Source organism: Balaenoptera musculus, chromosome 16 (assembly GCF_009873245.2).
Source record: "Balaenoptera musculus isolate JJ_BM4_2016_0621 chromosome 16, mBalMus1.pri.v3, whole genome shotgun sequence".
Lineage (NCBI taxonomy): Eukaryota > Metazoa > Chordata > Mammalia > Artiodactyla > Balaenopteridae > Balaenoptera > Balaenoptera musculus.
In genome coordinates, this window is record NC_045800.1 from 15,760,874 (window position 1) to 15,781,557 (window position 20,684).

The 20,684-nt window shown below is 39.7% G+C and overlaps 1 protein-coding gene across 2 annotated transcripts in view; it reads left to right on the forward strand.

Moving 5' to 3' along the window:
* Window positions 1-7,104: 7,104 nt before the first annotated feature.
* Window positions 7,105-20,684, forward strand: part of ABLIM1 (actin binding LIM protein 1) — a 328,315-nt gene continuing 314,735 nt past the window's right edge. Inside the window, exon 1 of one of the 2 annotated variants that reach the window (XM_036828267.1) lies at window positions 7,105-7,305. In XM_036828267.1, coding sequence (XP_036684162.1) covers window positions 7,293-7,305 — 13 coding nt within the window. In that variant the 5' untranslated portion in view covers window positions 7,105-7,292. The remainder of the gene's footprint in view (window positions 7,306-20,684) is intronic. The other variant, XM_036828284.1, reaches the window with a different exon arrangement.

Below are 20,684 nucleotides of genomic sequence, written 5' to 3' on the forward strand. Positions count from 1 at the left end.
TTCTTTCTTTCTTTCTTTCTTTCTTTCTTTCTTTCTTTCTTTCTTTCTTTCTTTCTTTCTTTCTTCCTTCCTTCCTTCCTTCCTTCCTTCTTTCCTTCCTTCCTTTCTTTCTTCCTTTCTCTTTCTTTTCTTCCTTCCTCCCTTCCTTCTTTCTTTTTCTTTATTTCTTCCTCTTTCTTTCTTTCTTTCCTTCTTTCTTTCTCTCTTTCCTTCTTTCCTCTTCTTTCTTTTTCTTTCTTTCTTTCTTTCCTTCTTTCTTTCTCTCTTTCTCTTTCCTTCTTTCCTCTTCCTTCTTTCTTTTTCTTTCTTTTCTTTCCTTCTTTCTTTCTCTTTCTCTTTCCTTCTTTCCTCTTCCTTCTTTCTTTCTCTTTCTTTCTTTCTTTCCTTCTTTCTTTCTCTCTTTCTCTTTCCTCTTCCTTCCTTCCTTCCTTTCCAAGGCACTGGTTCCTCAGGTGCACACCATTGGACAACTAGTACATTTTTGCCTGACTCCTGTAGGGACTAGAATCTGATCTTAACTCTGCCTTGATTCCCTTGTACTGGCTTCCTTTAATGATGAAGCCTACATCTAAAATATTTAACATCTCCACACTGCTCTACCAAACCCTGTCACTAGCCCTAATGTCTATATTAGAGACCCTTCAAATTTCACATTATGACCTGGATCTGGACTCAATTACTCATTCCTCTGTTTTTGACTTTTTCTCTCCTTTTTCAGTACAATTTTTCTGTTTCCCCAAGTTACTGCCAACTTCTATGTAGTTTTCCAGTATGCTGCATGACCAGCCTCTAACCCTCTGCTTCAAATTAAGTTTCATTATGTTAGGGCCTCCAGATAATGATAATAAAGCATTTACTATTTACTACAGGATAGAATAGAAACCATTCAGAACATAATTCCCAAGAAGTTGATTGATATTAAATGCCCCAAATGATATCAATGCTCCACCTCCAAATGGCCATTTTAAATGTGAAATCTTAGATGTGGGCACAATTAGGAGGCTGAGAGGAACTGAATAGACATTTCAGAATGGTGGACAATTAGATTGGTGCCTTCAAACATTAGCTCAGAAGCTCCCTAGATGAAAAATATGACTCTAGTGGTGATATAGAGGGGTACGAACCACAAAATACACACATTATTAACCAAGTAAATAATTACCATTCATTCAATGGTCTAATTAAAATGTTCTTTTATATACATTATTGCATTTGTAGTCCACAGTAACCTTGCTAGGTGGATATTACTTTTATTATGTGCATTTGAACCCAGCAAATAATAGCAAATTTTATTGATTATTTACCATATGCCAGATTATGGTAATATATTTAACATTCATTTTCTCATTGAATCCATAAAAGATCTCTAAGAGGAAGCAATTCTTTTTAGATGAGGAAACTTCAGGCTTATAGAGGCTGTGCCTAAGGATGCAGGAGTAGCAAGTGAGAGAGCCAGGATTTAAAGATCAAAGCTTTTAATCATGAATATGATTAAAATATGGTCACTGAAACTGTTTATGATTTTTTTCAATGTTTTTTTCTCTGTGTATCACTCTGAATAGCTTTCATTGATTACTTCATGTTCACTGATCTTTTCTTCTGAAGAGTCTTATTTGCTATTCATTCCACTTGGTGAAATTTTTGCTTAAGATGTTGTATTTTCCTCTCTAAAACTTCAATTTGGTTTATTTGTTCTTTAAACTTTCATTTTCTTCCTCACTATCTTCATGTCTTCCTTTAAATACTTGAACGTAGTTAATTGATAGTTCCATCATCTCTGTCATTCTAAGTCTGTTTTAATGATTGGTTTTTCTCTGAGTTATGGGCTACATTCTCCTGCTTTGTGGCATGTTTAGTAATTTTTGACTGGATGCTGACCATTGTAACCATTACTTTGTTGAGTGCTGAATTTGTTGTCTTCCTTTAAGATTGTTGTTCTCTATTCTACAGGCAATAAAGTTATTTACAGATCAGTTTTATCTCTTCAAGGCCTGTTTTAAGTTTTGCTGGGGTAGATGGAGTGTACCTTTACTTCAGCAGTATTTTAGCCTCCCTACTAAGGTGTGACTCTGATGAAGTTTCCACTGAGTGCCTTAGATTATCACCAATGAATCTCTGCTGTGCCTGGCCAGAACTCAAATATCTCCCAGCCTTGTGTGAGCCCTACAAATTGTTCCTCTTTTAACAATTTTTTCATTTTGCCTACCCTTTGTAGCTTCATCTTACATGTGTACAGCCTAGTACACAGTAAAGTTTCAAGGGGATTCTTGTGTAGATTCTTGGAGCTCTTTTTCTACATAGTTTGCTCTTCTAGGTATTCTGTCCCACAGCTTCCAGCCACTTCAGTCTCCCAGGACTGTGATCTGGCTTCCTAAAAGCAATGAGACCACCGAGCTCTGTTTGAGTTTCTTCTCCTTCCACCTGTGGTCTGCAAATCTACTTTAGTCAGAAGCTAGAGCATTCACAGGACTCGTCTTATTTGCTTGCCTTTTTTAAAGGATCACTGTCCTGAGTTGTCTGTTGTCCACACCCTAAAAATAGTTGTTTCATGTATTTTATTCAGTTTTTCACCTATTTGATGTGGGAAAGCAAACCTAATTCATGTTACTTCATCATGTCCAGAAGTGAATTTTAGTCTGTAACATTTTTTAAACATCTGCTCCATATGTAAATAAGTGTCTCTTTCTATTCCTAATATTCACTTTTGCCTTCTCTTTTTTTCCTTAATCAATTTCATTAAAGGTGATCCATTTTATTAATCTTTTCAAAGAGATAATTTTTATCCTAGTCTATCATTTCAAATGTATCAATGTTTAGTCAGATTTATCTACATGTAAACAAAATTTTTTTCTCTCATTGTTTCTTCCATCTCACACCTTTTAACAGAGGTCATTTTTTGCTATATAAATATATTTATATATTATATATATTTATATATAAATAATGTAGAAATGCCTTTAGTGGAAAACAATATTTGTTTATTTTAAAATATCTTTATTTTGCTCTCATTGTTGAAAGATTTTTTGCTGTTTACATAATTTAATTGGCTACAGTCTAATCACAATTCCATTGTCTTCTGGCTTTCACCATTCCATTTAAGAAGTCTCTTGTTAGTCTGTTGTTTCTTTGTAGACTATGTCTTTTCCCTTTGTTTTTAGTGTTGTTTGGTTTCAATACAATGTGTCTAGGTCTGGATTTCTGTTTATTCATCCTGTTTGATATAAGTTGTATTTCCTTTATCTGCGGATTTATGTTTTTTTGTAAAGTTCTCAGTTGTTATTTCTTTAAATGCTGTCTCTCCTCCTTGTTTTCTATTCTCTCTTAGGACTCCTATTATTTATACATTAGACCATATCATTCTGCCCTCTATATATCTTAACCTCTTTTTTAATATTTCCATCTCCTAATATTTCACAGCTGTATTCTTAGCAATTTTTTAAACATCTACCTTCCATTTCACTAATTATTTGGTTCCAAATAATCTTCTGTTTCACCTATTCATTGAATTAAAAAAGTTTTTTTTAACAGTTGATATTTAAAATTTTGATTTTTTAAAATTTACTTGGTGATTTTTGGTAGTTTCTTGTTGGTTCATTTTTCTGTGATGTGTACCTTTTATTACTTTATTGTATTATTTATATATTTCATCTCATTTTATATTTGTTATCTGGGAATTACAAGATCTGAAGTACTTACTATCTATATCTGCTATTTGTTATTTCTGATAACTCTCATTCAGAGTGGCATGTTTTCTTGTGTATTTAGTAATCTTTGATTGTGACCTCATTTTTGGTGGATCATCTGTCAGATTTTATCAGAATAGAATTTTTGTTTGCTTCTCTTGGGAGCCAGGGATACTACTGACCTGGAATCATTTCAGCCCCCTTTAGTGACCTGGCTTCATGACAAGTCTCAACTTTAGCTTCTCCACCTTGTACATTGTCTAACTTTCTCCTACTTGAACATAAATGTCATGAGGACAAGGAACTAATCTAACTGGTTTGCCATGTCTTCTTCATTGCCTCTTACATGGTAGGTATTACAAAAGTATTTGCTGAAAAATTATTGAGTAGTCAGATTGCCCTTTTTTTAAAAAAAAAAACTTGAAGTTATACAGAAAGCCAAATTGAAGTGGTGGTGAATCAGCAGTTGAAAAGCTGTGTGAATATGAATCCATATTCAATCACTTTAAGAGTCAATAAAGAATAGAAAACACTAATAATGTATGCTAACTTCCATTAGAAGTTGAAAGAGTATTTTTGGCAAGAGTCAAATAGTAACATCTTTTTTCAAACACAGACTGGAATGTTTCTTCCCATTGGTCTATATAAAACTGCTATTTATAGTTTCAACCAATAGCCTATACTTTATTACCTGACTTTAAAAAGTGGCATTTAACGTTTCTCTTAAAATTCCTTGCATCTTACAGTTTGCTTTCACGATGATTTCAAAAGTATTCTCAGTTATCTTAGATGAGAAATTTGTTAGGATGTTCAAGCTACTAACAGGAACTTCGTTGCTGTGTGGTTGGAAGAATTAGTTTCAGATTTGTAAGATTATAGGAACAGATTCTGGAATGATGTGTTTGACTGTAACAGGCATTTCAATCATAACTGCAAAATATAAGCAAATCATATACATTTTAAAATCTGAACTGATACTTAACCCGAAGAAGACCAAAGTTAAATTCATAGGGAAACCTTTCTTTAGCCAAAGATAATCTTTGATGATAAACTTACCATTTTCCAACCTGCCAGTCAATCAGGTACTGAGTACCAGTGTGTGCCTAACAGTTTTGTTTAAGATGTCTTATTTCAGACTTACAGTTATATATAGGAGTGTATTTTATAAGCATCTGTGTAGTCTATTATAAGCATGTTAAGGATAGGAGTAAGCTCTGTTCATTATTAGGCTTTTGCGCTGTACCTATAATTTTGGTGTAAAGTTATAAGGACCAGAACTATTGTGACAGTTAGAGAAAAGGGCTGGATATTAATTACAAGAATAAAAGTGAAAGTCACACAATTTTGGGACCTCCCTATCTTACTAGTCTGGGGTCTGATATATGCCCTGTGATATACTTCCAGAACAAATTCAATTCAACAAGACGATCCAAGTCTCTCATTTCAAGGAACTTACAATCAGCTGGAGAGACAGGAAACACGTACAACAAAACCATTGAATGGCAACACAAAGCAGTGTATTAAGTAAAAATAGGTGGTTCTGAAAGTACAAGTTGAAAGAATGAGGAGATCAATGTGGGTTGAGGTCGCTGGAGGACTTTACACGAGGAGACAGTGTATAAATTAATTTGGGTGAGGAGGAGGGCATTTGGGAGGCGCACCAGAGGGAAACTATTCTGTCTACAACAGAGCGTTTGCTTAGAGGAGTAGCTAGAGATGATGCTGGAGAGGTAAGAGAGCATAGGTTGTGGAAAGCCTCAAAATCTTCATAGTCCTTTAGCTCCATATAGACACAGACAATGTCTATGTTGTTCACCATTGTAACTCTGGTACCTACCATAGAGATTGGCATATAGTATATATTCAATAAAATTCTGTTGAATGGATTAACTGCATGGATGAGGACACTTTGAAATGTTGAGGCTTTATCTGAAGATTTGTGGGGATTCACTGGAAGTTTTGGAGTATGAAGATGTCATATTATAAACAGTGTTTTAAGAAAGCTATTCTCAAGGCAAGAGGCAAAATAAACTGGAGCGGGTGGAGGCTGGATGTAGGGAGAGCAGTGGCTTTCATGTAATCATCCTTTGGGTGAGAAGGGTTAACAGTGGGAAAAAAGAGTTGTTTTGAAATGGAAGCAACCGGATTGTGATTTATTGTCAAGTTTGCCTCCTAGAAGATAGCAAAAGGGATGTTGTCAAGATGGATAAATAATGAGTTAATTTTTGTAGTTGGTAGTTGAATATGAGAATTTCTACTCTCATTACTTACCTTTTTCCTAATATTTCTCTCCCCACATGGTTATTTGATTGGGCTTTTTTTTTCAATGATGCTCAGTTATCCACCGATTATTTTTTTCTAGAGATAGTTTGTTCACCTATTCTTTGAAGATTTCTGAATTATCAGACCTATTATACAATTCTCATTATATCAGGATAGATTTGGGAAGTGCCTACATAGTAAATAACTAGAATATCTGTTGTGAGAGTGGATATAGGAATAGACACGGAGAAGGGAGTGAGTGTGAATTCCTGAAACTTGGAATTCTTTCATCAGTCTTAGAGGTTTAATAAGCTGCTGTGCCCGTTCTCCTCAAAGCTTAGAATCTCACCTCTTCAGTTTAGAACTTCTGGATCTGGTGGCGTTGTAAGGTTGCTTACTAGCCTCAAGCTCTAGTTGATAAAACCTCCAGGCAGTAGGAGATTGTTCTTGTATTTTTTTCGTTTTTACTCTGATAAATAGAAAAGGTGGATTTGCTTAGAATGTTTGCCCTACTCTCCAGCCCAGCCCAGCCCTGCCCAGCCCTGATACTCCAGAGTTGATACAATAAATCAGATGTGTTTATAGACCTTCCTTGAGTGTCAGTTGACTCAAGACCCTGAGCTGGGTCAGCCCTGCTCTGCATGACCTCAAGGGTCCCAGGAAGAAAAGTCCGCCCATCCCACCCGGCCGACTTCGAAGGGGCTCACTGGTCGCTACTTTTGTTTTGACCAGCGGGCGGGCGCCCAAGGTCTTCCTCCCACTGAAGCCCAGGCCCCTCCAGCGACCGTGGTCTTCCCCTCCTGTCCAGGGCATCACTTAGGGGAGGGAAGAGAACAGCTCTTTCCTCCTTTCTTTCTCTGAGACCAAAGCGGGAGGCTGGAAGGCCACTCATAGCGGCAGCACTAGTCTTATTACTACTATTATTTTCAACAAGGACTCGGGTCGGGGGAGGGGAGACGCAGCCCTCACCACACGCCGCACCACGCTCGCTCGGGGACAAAAGCTCGCGCTGGCGCCGCAGCCGAGCTGGAGGCGCGTCCTCGCCGCCGCTGGACCCGGTGGGCCGGGCGGCCGGGCGGGCGGGGGAGGCGGGGAGGCGGGGAGGCGGGCCCCGCCCAGCTCGGGCCGCGGGCTGTCAGCGCTGCCGCGCCCGGCCGGTGCCCGCCCGCCGGCCGTGCTGCGCCCAGCGGCGCCCAGGTGTCTTGCGGGAGGCGTCCCCGCGCGGCCAGCCGCCTTCCCACGCGGGCGGGCGCGGGTGCGCCTCGTGCGTTTCGGCGAGATTTTCCTCCCCACGCCCTGCCGGGTGTCTCCGCCGCCCTCCCTGCTTCGACTCCTGCTGCCTGAACCATGTCCGCAAGGGGTGAGTGGGGACCAGGTGGGCGCCGTCCCCGGACCCCGCGCCGGGCCCGGCGGGGAAGGCGCGGACCAGGGCGGGCCGGGCAGGTGCCGGAGGGCGGGGGGCCGGGGGCCGCGAGAGCCTTGCCGGCCCCAACCCGGCCTGAAACTTTGGCATCGGATCCCTGGGCTCTGGGCGGCCGAGGGTGGGGCGGGGGGAGTGTGCGGGGAGTGTGTGTGTGTGTGTGTGTGTGTGTGTGTGTAAGGAAGCCCTCGCCCTTGACCTTGATCCCCCGGATGTGGGCGAAGCCAGAGGGCCGAGGTCGGTGTCTGGCTCACCTGTGCCAGCCGCACGTCTGGGCTGGGAGGGCGTGGGGGATGGGCTCGCCGCTGCCAGTCCTGCTGGGCAGTGGCCTGAAGGGCTGGCCGGGAGGGAGGAAGAGGTGTTTTTTTTTTCCTCCATTCTTGTTACCATTTTGCAGCTTGGTTACGGAAGGAATCCAGGGCTTGATGCAGTAACATTTAAAGCTGCAGTGCTTACATCTCATTTAAAAAAGTAAATTCCCTACCTGTACTCCTCTTTGCATTAATCTCCCCTCACCCCCAGCGGTTTTCTTCCTGGAGTGAAACGATTTAACTGCAGGTGAAACTGGGCGAAAGAAAGAAAAAAAAAAATCAGAATTGATTTTCAGCCAAGAGTGAAGGGAATGTATTTCTTGCCATCTGGAGCCAGTGGTGATGCTGGGAGAGTGGGTTAGTCATAGCTCAGTGGCTGCTACTATGAGTGAAATATTAAAGCGATCAAGTCACTGTGCAGCTTGCCAGCAATGAAAACGAAGTGACTTGGTTGCTTTGCCATAAGCCTTTAAGGAAAATAGTGATTATGTTTAGAAAGTATATTTGCTAAGCAATAAGTACCACCCCTTTTGATACCCCGAAGCTTTAAGAGGAGTTGCAGCGTAATTTTTTTTTTTAAACTCTGAAGGGTGAACCCTGCTTTTTGAGGGGAGTTTAGGAATTTAACAATGTGTTGGATAATTAAGTGATGCTTTTCAAGGTTCATTCTGGGGCGTGTAATGAATAAAGTAAATTCTATCCAGAATGTTTAAACTCCCTTTTAAGGAAACTGGTCTTTGTGGGTCTGGCAATATGGTTGGTTGGTTCCGTACCTGGAAATGGGGTGGTACAGGCAGGGTGGAATGACAGAATTTATGTTTGTAGATCTCGGGCTACAGAGGTGATATGCGACCCTGAGATACTACCTGCCTAATGATGCCTAAAAATTTGTGTGTATTAGAGAAAGAAAAAAGAGGGTGAAACATGTGACTACAGGGGCTGGGTGTGTGTACGGAATCTTCTGAGCGACTCCAGCTGTATAATCTCTAAACTGTGCTCTCAGACGGAGGCTTTTGGTCCTGACTTCTGTCCTAAGTATTACAAGGAACACGTGGCGACTAGTTCTCATAGGTTGTATAACTCTCTGTGGTCAGAGTGCACCTCTGATGCGCTTTACGCCACCCAAACCCCTTAGTACACAAAACGTTGCACACCGTAGGAGCCAACTAACTACTGGGAACCTTGGTATGTCCTAGAAAGCATCAAGTTCATTAGGTAACCCCCCAGTTTCACCTTGTTTCTGGCCCCTTCTACTACAAGGTCTCTGTGGTTTATCCAAGGATATGAAATGAAGATGCCCCAGTGATTCAGAGGCTAGAGCCCTGGCTTGGGACCTGGTTCTTGAATATTTCTTCTTGAACCTGGTTTCAAGCAGGATGATTCGGAGTCGGACACAGATCTTTCACTTAGCGCTCTTGTTTCCCCTTCAAACTCCATGTTGATAATCTTGCATTTGACAGTTTAAAGTCTGACTAATATTGCAAGGGGAGAAAAAAACATGATAAATATCAGTTACTGCATACTTACTACATGTCAGGCACTTTACATGTATTGCCTCAGTTGGTCCTCACAATAACTGACTCAAGTAGATGCTGTTATTACCTCTCCATTTCACAGATGAAGGAACTGAGGTTTTGAGAGATTGTGTAACTTAACCTGAGCTCAAACATTTGGTAGGTGGCAGATCCTGATTTCTACCCAGGACTGTCTGACTTCTGATCACATCCACTTTGTTTTAGTGCTTCTCTATTACTTGTCCTTTGAGTATTATAGTAAACATCGCAATCATTGATTTGCTGAGAGAGAAAAATGCCCTATACTTGAGATTGAAAGGAAATGGCCTAGGTAAGTCATTTGGAATTCCCAGTACATTTAGGAACTTCTTCATGGACATTTGGTAAAGACCAAGTGAGGGAAACAAGGCCCTTGATCCTTGATGTTGTTAATTTGATATCCCTACTCTGTTTCTTCCTCCTTCACTTTTGAGGACCAGAACTTCCTAGATATTACCAATGACTGAAGATTTTTCTTATGTTTCTATGAAGTACTTCTATCTTTATGAATTTGTAAAAAACAATTCTGAATGATTAGTAGAATGCCTAGTATAGTAGCTACTGAATTAAGCTCATGTGGAGAGATGTCTGTTTGCCATTTATTTTTTATAAAAGATGTTTTCAGAACTGAGCTTCACTATGCTTTTCTAATTTAGTATCTGCTCTCATCTCTATTCCTGAAAGTAGAGATAAACTTTTATGGTCAGGAAGTTAATGTGTCTACTTAAATACCTAACTTATCATTAGGAAGGTCTTTAGATACTTGGAAAGATAAATCTCATTAATTTAAAAAATGAACATTGAATCTCACAGAAAAGTAATTTTATTAAAAAATTGTAGAGAGAAAAATATTTTTGAATTCATCTTCTCTTTAAGATATAAAGAGAGTACTAAAATTTAATTCATTATTCAAACTACCAATAAAAGATATTCTTAAATTTCATGATAGGCCAGCTAAGACATTCCTCATCTTGTGGTCTTTTAGAATACTATCATCAAAGACTTTTAACTTGGTGTTGTATTTTAACTGCTAGAGACCAAAATGGAGCTATCATGTCTTGATTTTGAATTGACAAACTGGGGGAAATTATAACACTTAGAAAAGAGTTTCCAAACCTGGGAAGAATCATCTAGGTAGCCTTTTTAAAATGTAGATTCTCGGGTCTCATTCCAGGTCTAATGGCTCATAACCTCTAAAGGTAGTGCCGAAACATCCATATACTATGTGAAAAGCTCCCCAGGTAATTCTAAACATCATTAGATTAGAGCAGGATCAAAGAATCATCTGGAGTATTTATTAAACATGCTGATACCGGGCTCTGCTTCAGATCTACTGAATCGGAATATTCATGGAAAGGCCTGGGAATCTGAATTTTTAGCAAATTTCAGTTGATTCTTATGTACAGCCAGACTTGGGAGTTATTGAATTAGAGCTTGTTTCTTTTAACTCAGGGCTTCGGTATCGTCCAGCAAGTTTTGGAAAAAAGCTGTTTTTGAGTTATAAAAATAATGTACTAAAATTTATTATCAATATATTCGTATAATCAAAATATATTAATGTATAAATGGATATCTTAAATATTGAAATTATAGAGTATTATATTAAAAATTCCAACAGAAGTGTAGTAACTTAAAAATGAAAATTTTCTATTTTTACACCCTTCCTACCAAGTCCTCGGAATTAAGCATGGCAAACAGTGCATCCTGTGTATCCTTCCCGGCAGTTTCTATCTGGTTAGCTTTTGGTTCAGTTCAATAAATATTAAATACCTATTCAGTACAAGATGCGTGGCAGCAACTGGCGCTGTACACAGAAGAGATAGCTTATGAGCTTATTAGGTTTTCAGAGCTCGAGTCTTGAGAAAATAGGTCCAGGTATGTGAGGATAGAGTCCATAGCACGGGCAGAGAAATAACGCAAAGTATGGATGCTCTAGAAATGTTAGCTCGGTCTTGCTATCTTTGTTTTCAGAATTTCCATAAAACTAGGAGCAACCTGAATGCTCATCCATTGGAGAATGAGTGACTAAATCATGGTTCATCCATACTATAGACTGTTATACAACTATTAGAAAGAATGAGTTAGGTCCATATGTGTTGGTCTGGAGTGATGGCCATGATACATTATTAAGGGAAAAGAACAAGTGTTATGATGAAATACATGTGTGCGATCCCAGTTCTACAAATTGAGAAGAATCTCTAAATGTGCATATGGGTGTGCCATGAGCATAGAGAAGGTCATAGAACAGTACACACCAAGCATTCAACAGTGGTTAAAAAAAGTCAAGGGTAAAAAAAAGTCAAGAGTAAAAAAAGTTAAAGTCAAGGGTAGGGAGGGGAGAGAGTTGGCTTTTCTTTGAACACGTCTTTGTGTTGTCTGATAGCAAGTAGATATAGCTTTAAAAGATTGAGAGAAAAATCGAATAAATAAGAAAAATGTCCACTTCATCCCCAGTATTCATTTCATTTATTCAAGTCAGGACTGTAGATTTTCATTCATTTATTCAACAAACATTTACTGAACACCTGTTACGTGCCAGTAGTCAGTGACTAGGACACAGCATATACCCTCAAGGAACTCATAGTTCTGTGCGGGAGACAAATACGTAAATATTATTTATACAAGGATATGCTGAGTGCAGAGAGAAGGAGAGAGATAATGTGGGCTAGAGAAAGAGTTATGAGGATACAAAGGAGTGGCACCGAATATAGCCGTGGGGGGTGAGGACCAGGAGATCAGGTGAGGTTTCTTGAAGAAAGCAGGGATATTTTCTTGGAGAATGAGTTGGATTTAGCCAGGTGAAAAAGGATGGGGTGGAGGGAAAGGCTTTCCAGGGAGACTCGGGCATGAAAGAAACAGTTCTGTGTATGTCAACCTGGAAGGCATGTAGGTTCAGGAGGGTGTGTTTGCCAGGGAGAGAGGAGCCAGATCTCAGTTGAGTGAGGAGGTGCGGCGGGCTGGGGGATGTAGGGATTGTGGAACGGCTGGGGATGTAGGGATTTTCATTTACAAGGAAGGGTGGTTCCAGGGAGCACAGTGGAAGGTCATCAGTGGTGGGTGGGAAGTGTGCAGCAGGAGGGAAGAAGCACAGGGCAGGGAGGATGAGGGGGAGAGGAAATGAGCGAGGCTGGGCCCTGTCAGTCCTTTCCATGACTGAGACTGCAAGAGTGAGGGAGACGGTTGGGCATGGTCGGCCTCAAATATCTTAATATCTTTGGCATGAGGAGTTCTGGTGGCAGACCGAGCTGAGTCCCAGGCAGTACTGGCTAAAGGCAGCGAGGAGGTGAGGGCTGCCATCAGATTTGTAGAGTAGCAGCTAAGCCCTGTGCTGGACAGTGGTTCTTCCATAGGGCTGGGGTGCAGAGGGACTCTAGGAGTCAGAGCTACGCTCACTTGTGCTGACGTCTTCTGCTTCCATGCTTACAGTAGGGCTCAACAAATATGAATCTGCTAAATGATAAAGTGGAGACTTCCATTCTGTTTCTTCTCTCTCTTACTTCCTCCTGTAACTCCATGCCTGTTATACCTCTAGTTGCATCACTCTACCTTTATCAGCTTCTTTCATGGTGATATTGCAAAGATTAATGCACTAAGACTTCTTATTTGGTGTTATAGGGGGGCCGTTTTTCTGGCCTGTATTTTCTGGCCTCTGGCTAGAGTTTTGCTTCTCTTTGAGTTACAAAACTCTCAAGCAATTTACCGAACTGAAGAAAAAGGACAATGTATTTGAAAGGCAAGTCTAGCCATTATAAGTTTTAGTATTAAAAAAAAAATAAAGCAGCAACACACTACACTTCCTGGAAGTCCTTTTTTAACTTTTTTTTTTAAAAATAAATTTATTTATTTATTTATTTATTTTTGGCTATGTTGGGTCTTCGTTTCTGTGCAAGGGCTTTCTCTAGTTGTGGCAAGCGGGGTCCACTCTTCATCGCGGTGCGCGGGCCTCTCACTATCGCGGCCTCTCTTATTGCAGAGCACAGGCTCCAGACACGCAGGCTCAGTAGTTGTGGCTCACGGGCCCAGTTGCTCCGCGGCATGTGGGATCTTCCCAGACCAGGGCTCGAACCCGTGTCCCCTGCACTGGCAGGCAGATTCTCAACCACTGCGCCACCAGGGAAGCCCTGGAAGTCCTTTTTTGCACTTAAAATAAATGGGTTCCAATTAAATAGATTTTTTTTTACATGAGAGAAGTAGTTTTTGACATCAGTTTCTCACAGGTGGGAGAATCATGTTTCAGAAAAGAGTTTCAGAAGGTTGAATTGTTCATGCATTGTATCTCTGAACAGAGTTTTATATATATGTGTGTGTATATATATATATATATTTATATATATATATATATTTTTTTAAATTTGAGACCTCATGTAGAGAAGGTTGAGTTAATCATACTTCTCAGGTTACAGCTTACTGTCACCAACAGTTCATCAGACTCCTCCCTTGTCCAGTTTATTTATTGATATATTTTTATCCCTATCCCTCAATCCCATTCCCTTTTCCCCAATGGCAATGATTCTAAGTACATTTGATATGTGTGTCCTAGAATTTATAGTAAAACCAATTCTTAGAACAGTTCTTATATTTAAAGCTGTAAGTACCAAGTTATTTTACTTTATGTGTGTGTCTTTGTGTTTGAAAGATTAACCAAATTCTTATTTGGATACCTGATTTTGTGAACAGATATGTATTTCTGATCTTATTTGGAAGTTTACATCACTTAATGCAACAGCAAGCCTTATTCTGTTAGGGACTAGATATACAAAATGAAAAAAGGTTATTCTCAATCCCAAAGGAATACAAACTAAGGTGTGTGTGTGTGTGTGTGTGTGTGTGTGTGTGTGTGTAAAGTTATGTACATGTACACAGCTGACCAGAATAGATGATTAAGATTATCAAATAAGAATCATCAAACTGCTATGGGAGGTTCAACTAATTTGTGACTGGAGATAACATGAAGCCTTCACTTCACAGAGGACATGGAATTTGAGTTGAATCTTGAAGGATGAGTAGGGATTTGGCAGGCAAAATACTGAAAGATGTGCTTCCTTTCAGAAGGAACAGTAATCGCATAGGTAAAAACACGGAGGAGGGAAAGTGCAGGACATATGGGGAGGAAGGAGTCTGTGACATGTGAGGGGGTTACAAGATTGGTGGTGGGGAGGAAAGGAAGAATAGGGAAGACAAGGGAATGATGCATTGAACTAGTAAGCCTTTCCATCAAAGGCTTTTCCTAGACAGAGAAGTGCAGATGTAAAGAAAGGAAGTGAGAGGTCTGTCCTTGGTACATTCAGATAACTCATTCCTGGTTATTCAGCTGCCCACAATGGTATTGATGGTATTTTATTGCCAATTTATGCTGCAGTGAGTTACATTTTATCCTGACCACAATTCCCTTTTAGGTAAAAACTTTGCCCAAAGCCCCCTCTCGTGTTTCCTTTTTTATGGCAGATTAGGAGTCTTATCTTTAGTTTTGTACCTGACATCAGAATATTCCAGGACAAAGAATGCTGGCATACAGGAGGGCTGAATGCAGAATAGCCAAGCAACATGTTTGACTCTAGCCAGGGGAAGGAGCAAGGCCATTCCCCCAGAAGTGTGCATTCTTAACCAATCCTATTTTTACACGCACATTAACAGTTCCTTCAGTTCTAGAGAAGAACAAAACAGCACTAGTTCATAGAGCCCTTTAAAATGAAAGATGAAATTTTGTAAAATTTATGGGACAATCTCTTTGAGATGATAAATTAGTCTTCATCATCTTTTAGGGGAGAAATGTTTCTTTTTTTATGAGCCTGTGGTTTCAGGTTCTTCTCTAACTCAATCCATATTAGTGTCCATTGACATAGGTAGTACTGATCACTTGATACAATTTAACATTTTGTTGCTCCATTCCCAAGGTGCTACTTACTAAGTCCTGAACTTGTGGTGCCATTATCTGCTTAATCACTGGTTTCTAATTACATGGTAGTGAAATGAAAAGGAATGTAAGTGGTCAGCATTTCACCCTGGTTAAAGCAGCAGTCTCTAGGAATATCATCCATCCATCCACCCATCCCATAGATATCTATCGAGCCTTCCTCGAGTTCATAATAAACGTCATCCAAGAGCCTGCTGTCTGTCTATGTTTATTAAATTTTATAATGTCACTAGGAGTTGACAGCTCATGTTGCCTTTCACTATCCTATTATGGTAGGGTTGTTCTCTCTCTAAATGTGCAGTGCGTGCCAAAAAGAACCGATTTTGTTCATTTGCCCTGAGGACTTCTTGAGAAGTATTTTGAAGCTTTGTGGTCCTCTCCTGCAACCCATCTTGTCCACCCATTTTGGTGACGGTGTAGCAAGGCTAAAAATGAACCTATGACTCCACTCCATGGATAGAGCAATCCCTGTGTTTCTTTGGGTTCTCCTGGGGCACTTGCATTTTTAGGTCTTGTTTTCTCCCCCACACGTTAGGGTGTACTCTTTGCTACCTTAGTAAATACCTCACGATTTGGAGCACAAACAGCATCATTCTGTCACAGACAACAGCCTGAGGAGAAAAACCAATCCACTTGCAAACTGGAGAGGAAATTGTTCTGAGAGTCAAGTGTGAGGGAGAGGGAGAGGGAGAGGGAGAATATGAGAGCAATAGGGGATTGATGTAGATTAAACAAGACTATTAGAAATTGAAAATAGAGATATCAGATTTGAGTCTAACTTAGATATTTGCTAGTATAAATTGAATTATCACATTTTTCTTTACTGAAAATGGAATAGAAGCTAGTGGCGTTGAAATTTATGTTAGATATACACAGGATTCCAGAACCAAGAAAATGCATACTTCTTCTCTCCCTTCCCCCAAGAACAGAAATGCCAACCATTTATCCGAAAATTTCTTGACAGCAAGCAAGAAGACAGTGTGATGGACAGGGGTTAACTCTTTTCTCTTTTGATGATATTCAATCAGCTAATATTTATTGAACCTCTTTTCTAGAGCAGCCAGATTTATTCCAAATCTATATATTAATTAATAAAGTCATTTAACAAATATTTATTGAGCACTCTGGAGTGAGGATTGTCATGATTTTTGGGTGCAGAAATATTAAAAGGTGTTAGAATTTGTGATTGAATGAGGCTGGAGCAAATAGGACTGATCAAAATTTATTGTTGACATTTAATCTAACTTACATGTATCATGTAAGTTAACATCCAAATGGGATACTTCTATCTAGGACAAATGCTAAACCTGATGGGATGCTGGAACACAGGTGCAGAGTGGGGGCTATCCCAGGGAAATTGGGATTGTGGCCTTCCTACCTAGTAGAGTTTCTAGCCAGCATGTGTTTTGGTGGAAGTGTATTCCTTGGTCTCAAAGGACAGAATTTTTGTCAATATCTGAATATTTGCCTGTAATGTTAGCTACATTGTATATTATCTACATCAAAATTTAACTTAAATCCTAGACTGGCCATCTCCTCCCCATCAATCCAGCACATTTCTGTGCTATGTTCTCTCATGGGAAGTTGGTATGCTCAGGTGTAATTACCATTAGAGACCAACAATAACATTTGATATGAAGTCAAACCCAAATGAATTTTTAGAATTTTTTTTGGAGTAATTCACACAGTAGTTTTCTTCTATCGGGGTCAATTATCTAGAGAAAAACTATTGTGGGAAGGAAATGTGCCTTTGGTCTTCCATAGTCATTTAAAATGAGTGGCTGTTTCTTCTAGTTAGTGCAATTTCAAAGCAGCTTTAAAATGTGTAGTTCAGTCTACCTGTGTCTGTTCTTGGACTCACTACTTATTTGATGACTCTCTGCCAATGTATTTAAGGTTTATTTCCCCAGTACATTGTATTATTTTATTGGAAAATTTATCTAATATGTATTTACCAGTATAAGGAAATTGTCTGTCCGTGTTTTTTTTTTTATAATTACTGGGTGGGCAAGTTCTTATTTAGTAGATGTACCCATAAAATCCTTTGTATTATTCAGCCCTACATTAGGATAAAAATGAAAGCAGAAATTGTGGGTCAAGCATCCCCAAATTACTTGCTGATTGATTAGAGGTCATATGATTTTGGTCCTTTGTTAGATAATTTCTTTTTTAGGCTTGTGGGAGAAAGAGCTGTACATGCGTAATTATGTTTGTTCACATTTTAATAAATTAAAGTTCTTTATTCTGTACTGTGTGTTCTCTCTCCAGCTCTTTAACTTTATTACATATGAGAATAATATTTGATGGTGTGTATGTAATCATGTTAGAGTCAATTTATAAATAGTTTGTCCTCAAGAAAATATCCTATAATATGTTTTGCTTAAAACTGTGTCTGAGGTCTTCACCCGTGCTTTTCTTTCTCAACTTATTGAGAATTCATTTAAAAAACACATCCACAAGAGAGTAGCCACCAGAGAACTGAATGGTAACAATGAAGGGAAATGAGGACAATGAAGTAAACAGCTATTTCTGGCTTTTAGCTCCAAATAAGAATGAACAGAAGGATAGGAGTCCCAGAGTCTGGGGGAAGGAGAGAGGGGAGGGGAAGCCATCATTTTTAAACGTTAAAAAAAATGTAGAAAAGAAGTTTAGGTTGGCAGTCTCTAATGGCTTCTAGGGAGATTTTTTTGTTGCTCTTGTTCTGTGTAAAACAAGGGAATCTTTACTTTGATTCGTTTAAGCATCTGGGTGAGCAATGAGCGTGAACACCAGTGATAGTTTAGTTTTCTCACCAGTTCCTTAGCTCCTTTTTATTTCAGGAGGATCTATTCAGTGGTTAGATGCTTTATATAAACTGTAGAATTGGAGTTGTAAACAATGTGTTCATTTGTCCGGTCATTCAGTAAGTATTAGTTGAACACCTACTAAGGGCTCAAATTATTCTAGGTGTTGAAGTGAGACAGCCACTTACCAAATAAACATATAATGTGACAAGTGGTAAAGTGCTAGGAAGAAATATAAAGAAGAGCAAAGAGAAGAGAGAGAGGTGGGGAGATGAGAGAGCAGGGCAGGTGCTATTTTATACATACGGGATGATAATGGAAGGCCTCTTTGATAAAGTGACGGGTGAGCAGAGACCCGAAGGAAGTGAGAGGTCATGCAGATTCTGGCGGAAGGGTTTTCTAGGCAGTGAGATAAGCAGTGCAGAGGTGTTGAGGTCTATCCTGTGTGTGTGTCTTGGGACCAGCAGGAGGCCAGTGTGGCTGGATCAGAGAGTGTAGAGGAGAGGGATGGAGGTGAAGTCAGAGAGATAGTTGGGGAAGGGGTGGTTATGTCAAACTGGTCCTTACAGGCCACTGTGAGAACCGAAGTTTTCCTCTGAGTGAGACTGAGTGAGATAGGAGGCCCTTGATAGTTCTGAGCAGAGTTGTGACATGATTTGATATAGTTTAAAAGGATCACTTGGTCAACAATATAGAGAATAGATTGTAGTGAATAAGGGTAGATGCATGAAGACCATTTAGGAGCTTACTGCAATGGTCAAAACAGAAGATGGTGGCTTGGACCAGATGGTAGGAAAGCAGCTGGTGAAAAGTCAATGGATTCTGGAAATATTTCTAAGGAAGTGCTTATAGGACTTGTGGGTGGGTGGGAAACATGTAGCAAAAGAAGGGGGAGAACTGTGGATACCTCCATTTTCTCAGCAGCTGGAAGGATAGCATGTCATTTCCTGGAATGGGGAAGCATGTCGAACAAGCAGGTTTGGGGAGTGGGGGAATCAAGCATTTTGGACCTTTAAATTTGAGATGTCTCTTAGGTATTCTATTATGAGGATCTTTATTATGCCCATTTTACAGATAGAGAAAATGAGGCACAGAGAAGTGAAGACGCTTGCCTGATATCACCTAGCTAATAAGTGGTTGATACAGGATTTAAATTCAGGTCTTGTTCGTGCCAGAGTATATGTTATCCACCACAGTGCTGCCTCTTTACATGAGGCTGAAATACATGCCAGAAAAATAATGCATCTAGTTTTCACTTCTTAATTATGATTTCTCATCATATGAGATAATTTTCTGCATTTTTAAACATGGCTTGTGTTTAAGGGGAAAATAAAACCCTGTCAGTCACATTATTCCAAATTCTACTATTTATCAGTGTTATCACTGTTAGCATTGCAAAAATGCTACCGAAATATGAAGAAGCATGGTATGGCATTCGTTCATGCATTCGATTTGATCGTTGAGCGCTCGCTATAAACCAGGCTTGGGGTGTGCTAACTGGCTCCTCTGCTAGCAGAGCTGCCAGACTAATGAGGTGAGAGGCATGTGTACAGAAGGTGCAGCACAGTGTGACCAGTGGTGATGCTGGGACGTAAAACATGCTGCAGGAGCACAGAGGAAGGACCCGCTCCATCTTGACTGGACATGGGGCCAAAGAGGACTTGACGAAGCAAGTGATACCGGAATGGGACCTTAACGAATGAGTGCCAAATGGGAGAAATGGTGGAAAAGCGTTGCAAACACAGCATGCTTTTAGAATTTTAAAAATGCTAATTAAGCATATGAAACAGTAAGACATTTGAAGTGAAATGTAACATACAGGAGCAATATCAGGAAAATGTTAAAATTACCCTGAGGAGAAATATGAAAAATTTAAGTCATTGAAGAGACCTACTAGGCTCTTGGATAACAAGACACCATGTTGTAAAAATGTTCATTTCCCCTAAATCTCTCTACAAAAGAAATGAAATCTCGATTAAAATGCCAACAGAATCTTTTTTTAGAGACATGGCAAAATGATACTATTATTCGTTTTGCAAAATGAAATTTATGAAACTCTGAGAAAGAGGTGTAGTTAAGGGAGGGTTAGCTCTATCAGATATTAAAATGTAATATGAAACTGCAATAATTAAAACAGTTAAGTATTGGAGAGAAATGAGAATAGTGGGAAAAGATTACAGAGTACAGTAAACAAGTGTGTATGGAATTTAATTATAGAAAAGTGGCTTTTTGAGGTGTGAGGAGATCCAATAAATGATATGGGTACAGCCGGCTATTTAGAACAAAGAAATCTGGACCCCTTATTTCTTACACCAGGCACACAATTCCTAGTGTAGTAAATCATTAAGTGTAAAATAAATGAAACAATAGTGGTCCTAGAAGAAAACACAGGTAAATTTATGAGGATGTTAGAAGATTCCTGACCTTTCATACAGACTACAAAGCTCAGAAGTCATAAAAGAAAATGTAGATACATCTAACTATATAAAAATATGGAAAGAATTCTGTATGGTTAAAAATACCCCACCCTGCCTTCTGGCTTGCATCACAAGGCCCCAGCAGAGCTGACTCGACCTGACCACCTGCACCAGGAAGGTCCAGCCAGCAGGTAGCCGGAGAAGAGGCAGAGATGGGCTGGGGGGGCACTACTGGGGTCTTTTAGAGAGCGTGGCAAATGCTTTGACAGTGTTAGTGTTAGGGTTCCCCTGAGAACCTCACTGAAGTTTCACTCTCTGTACAAAGCAGGCCAGGCAAATTC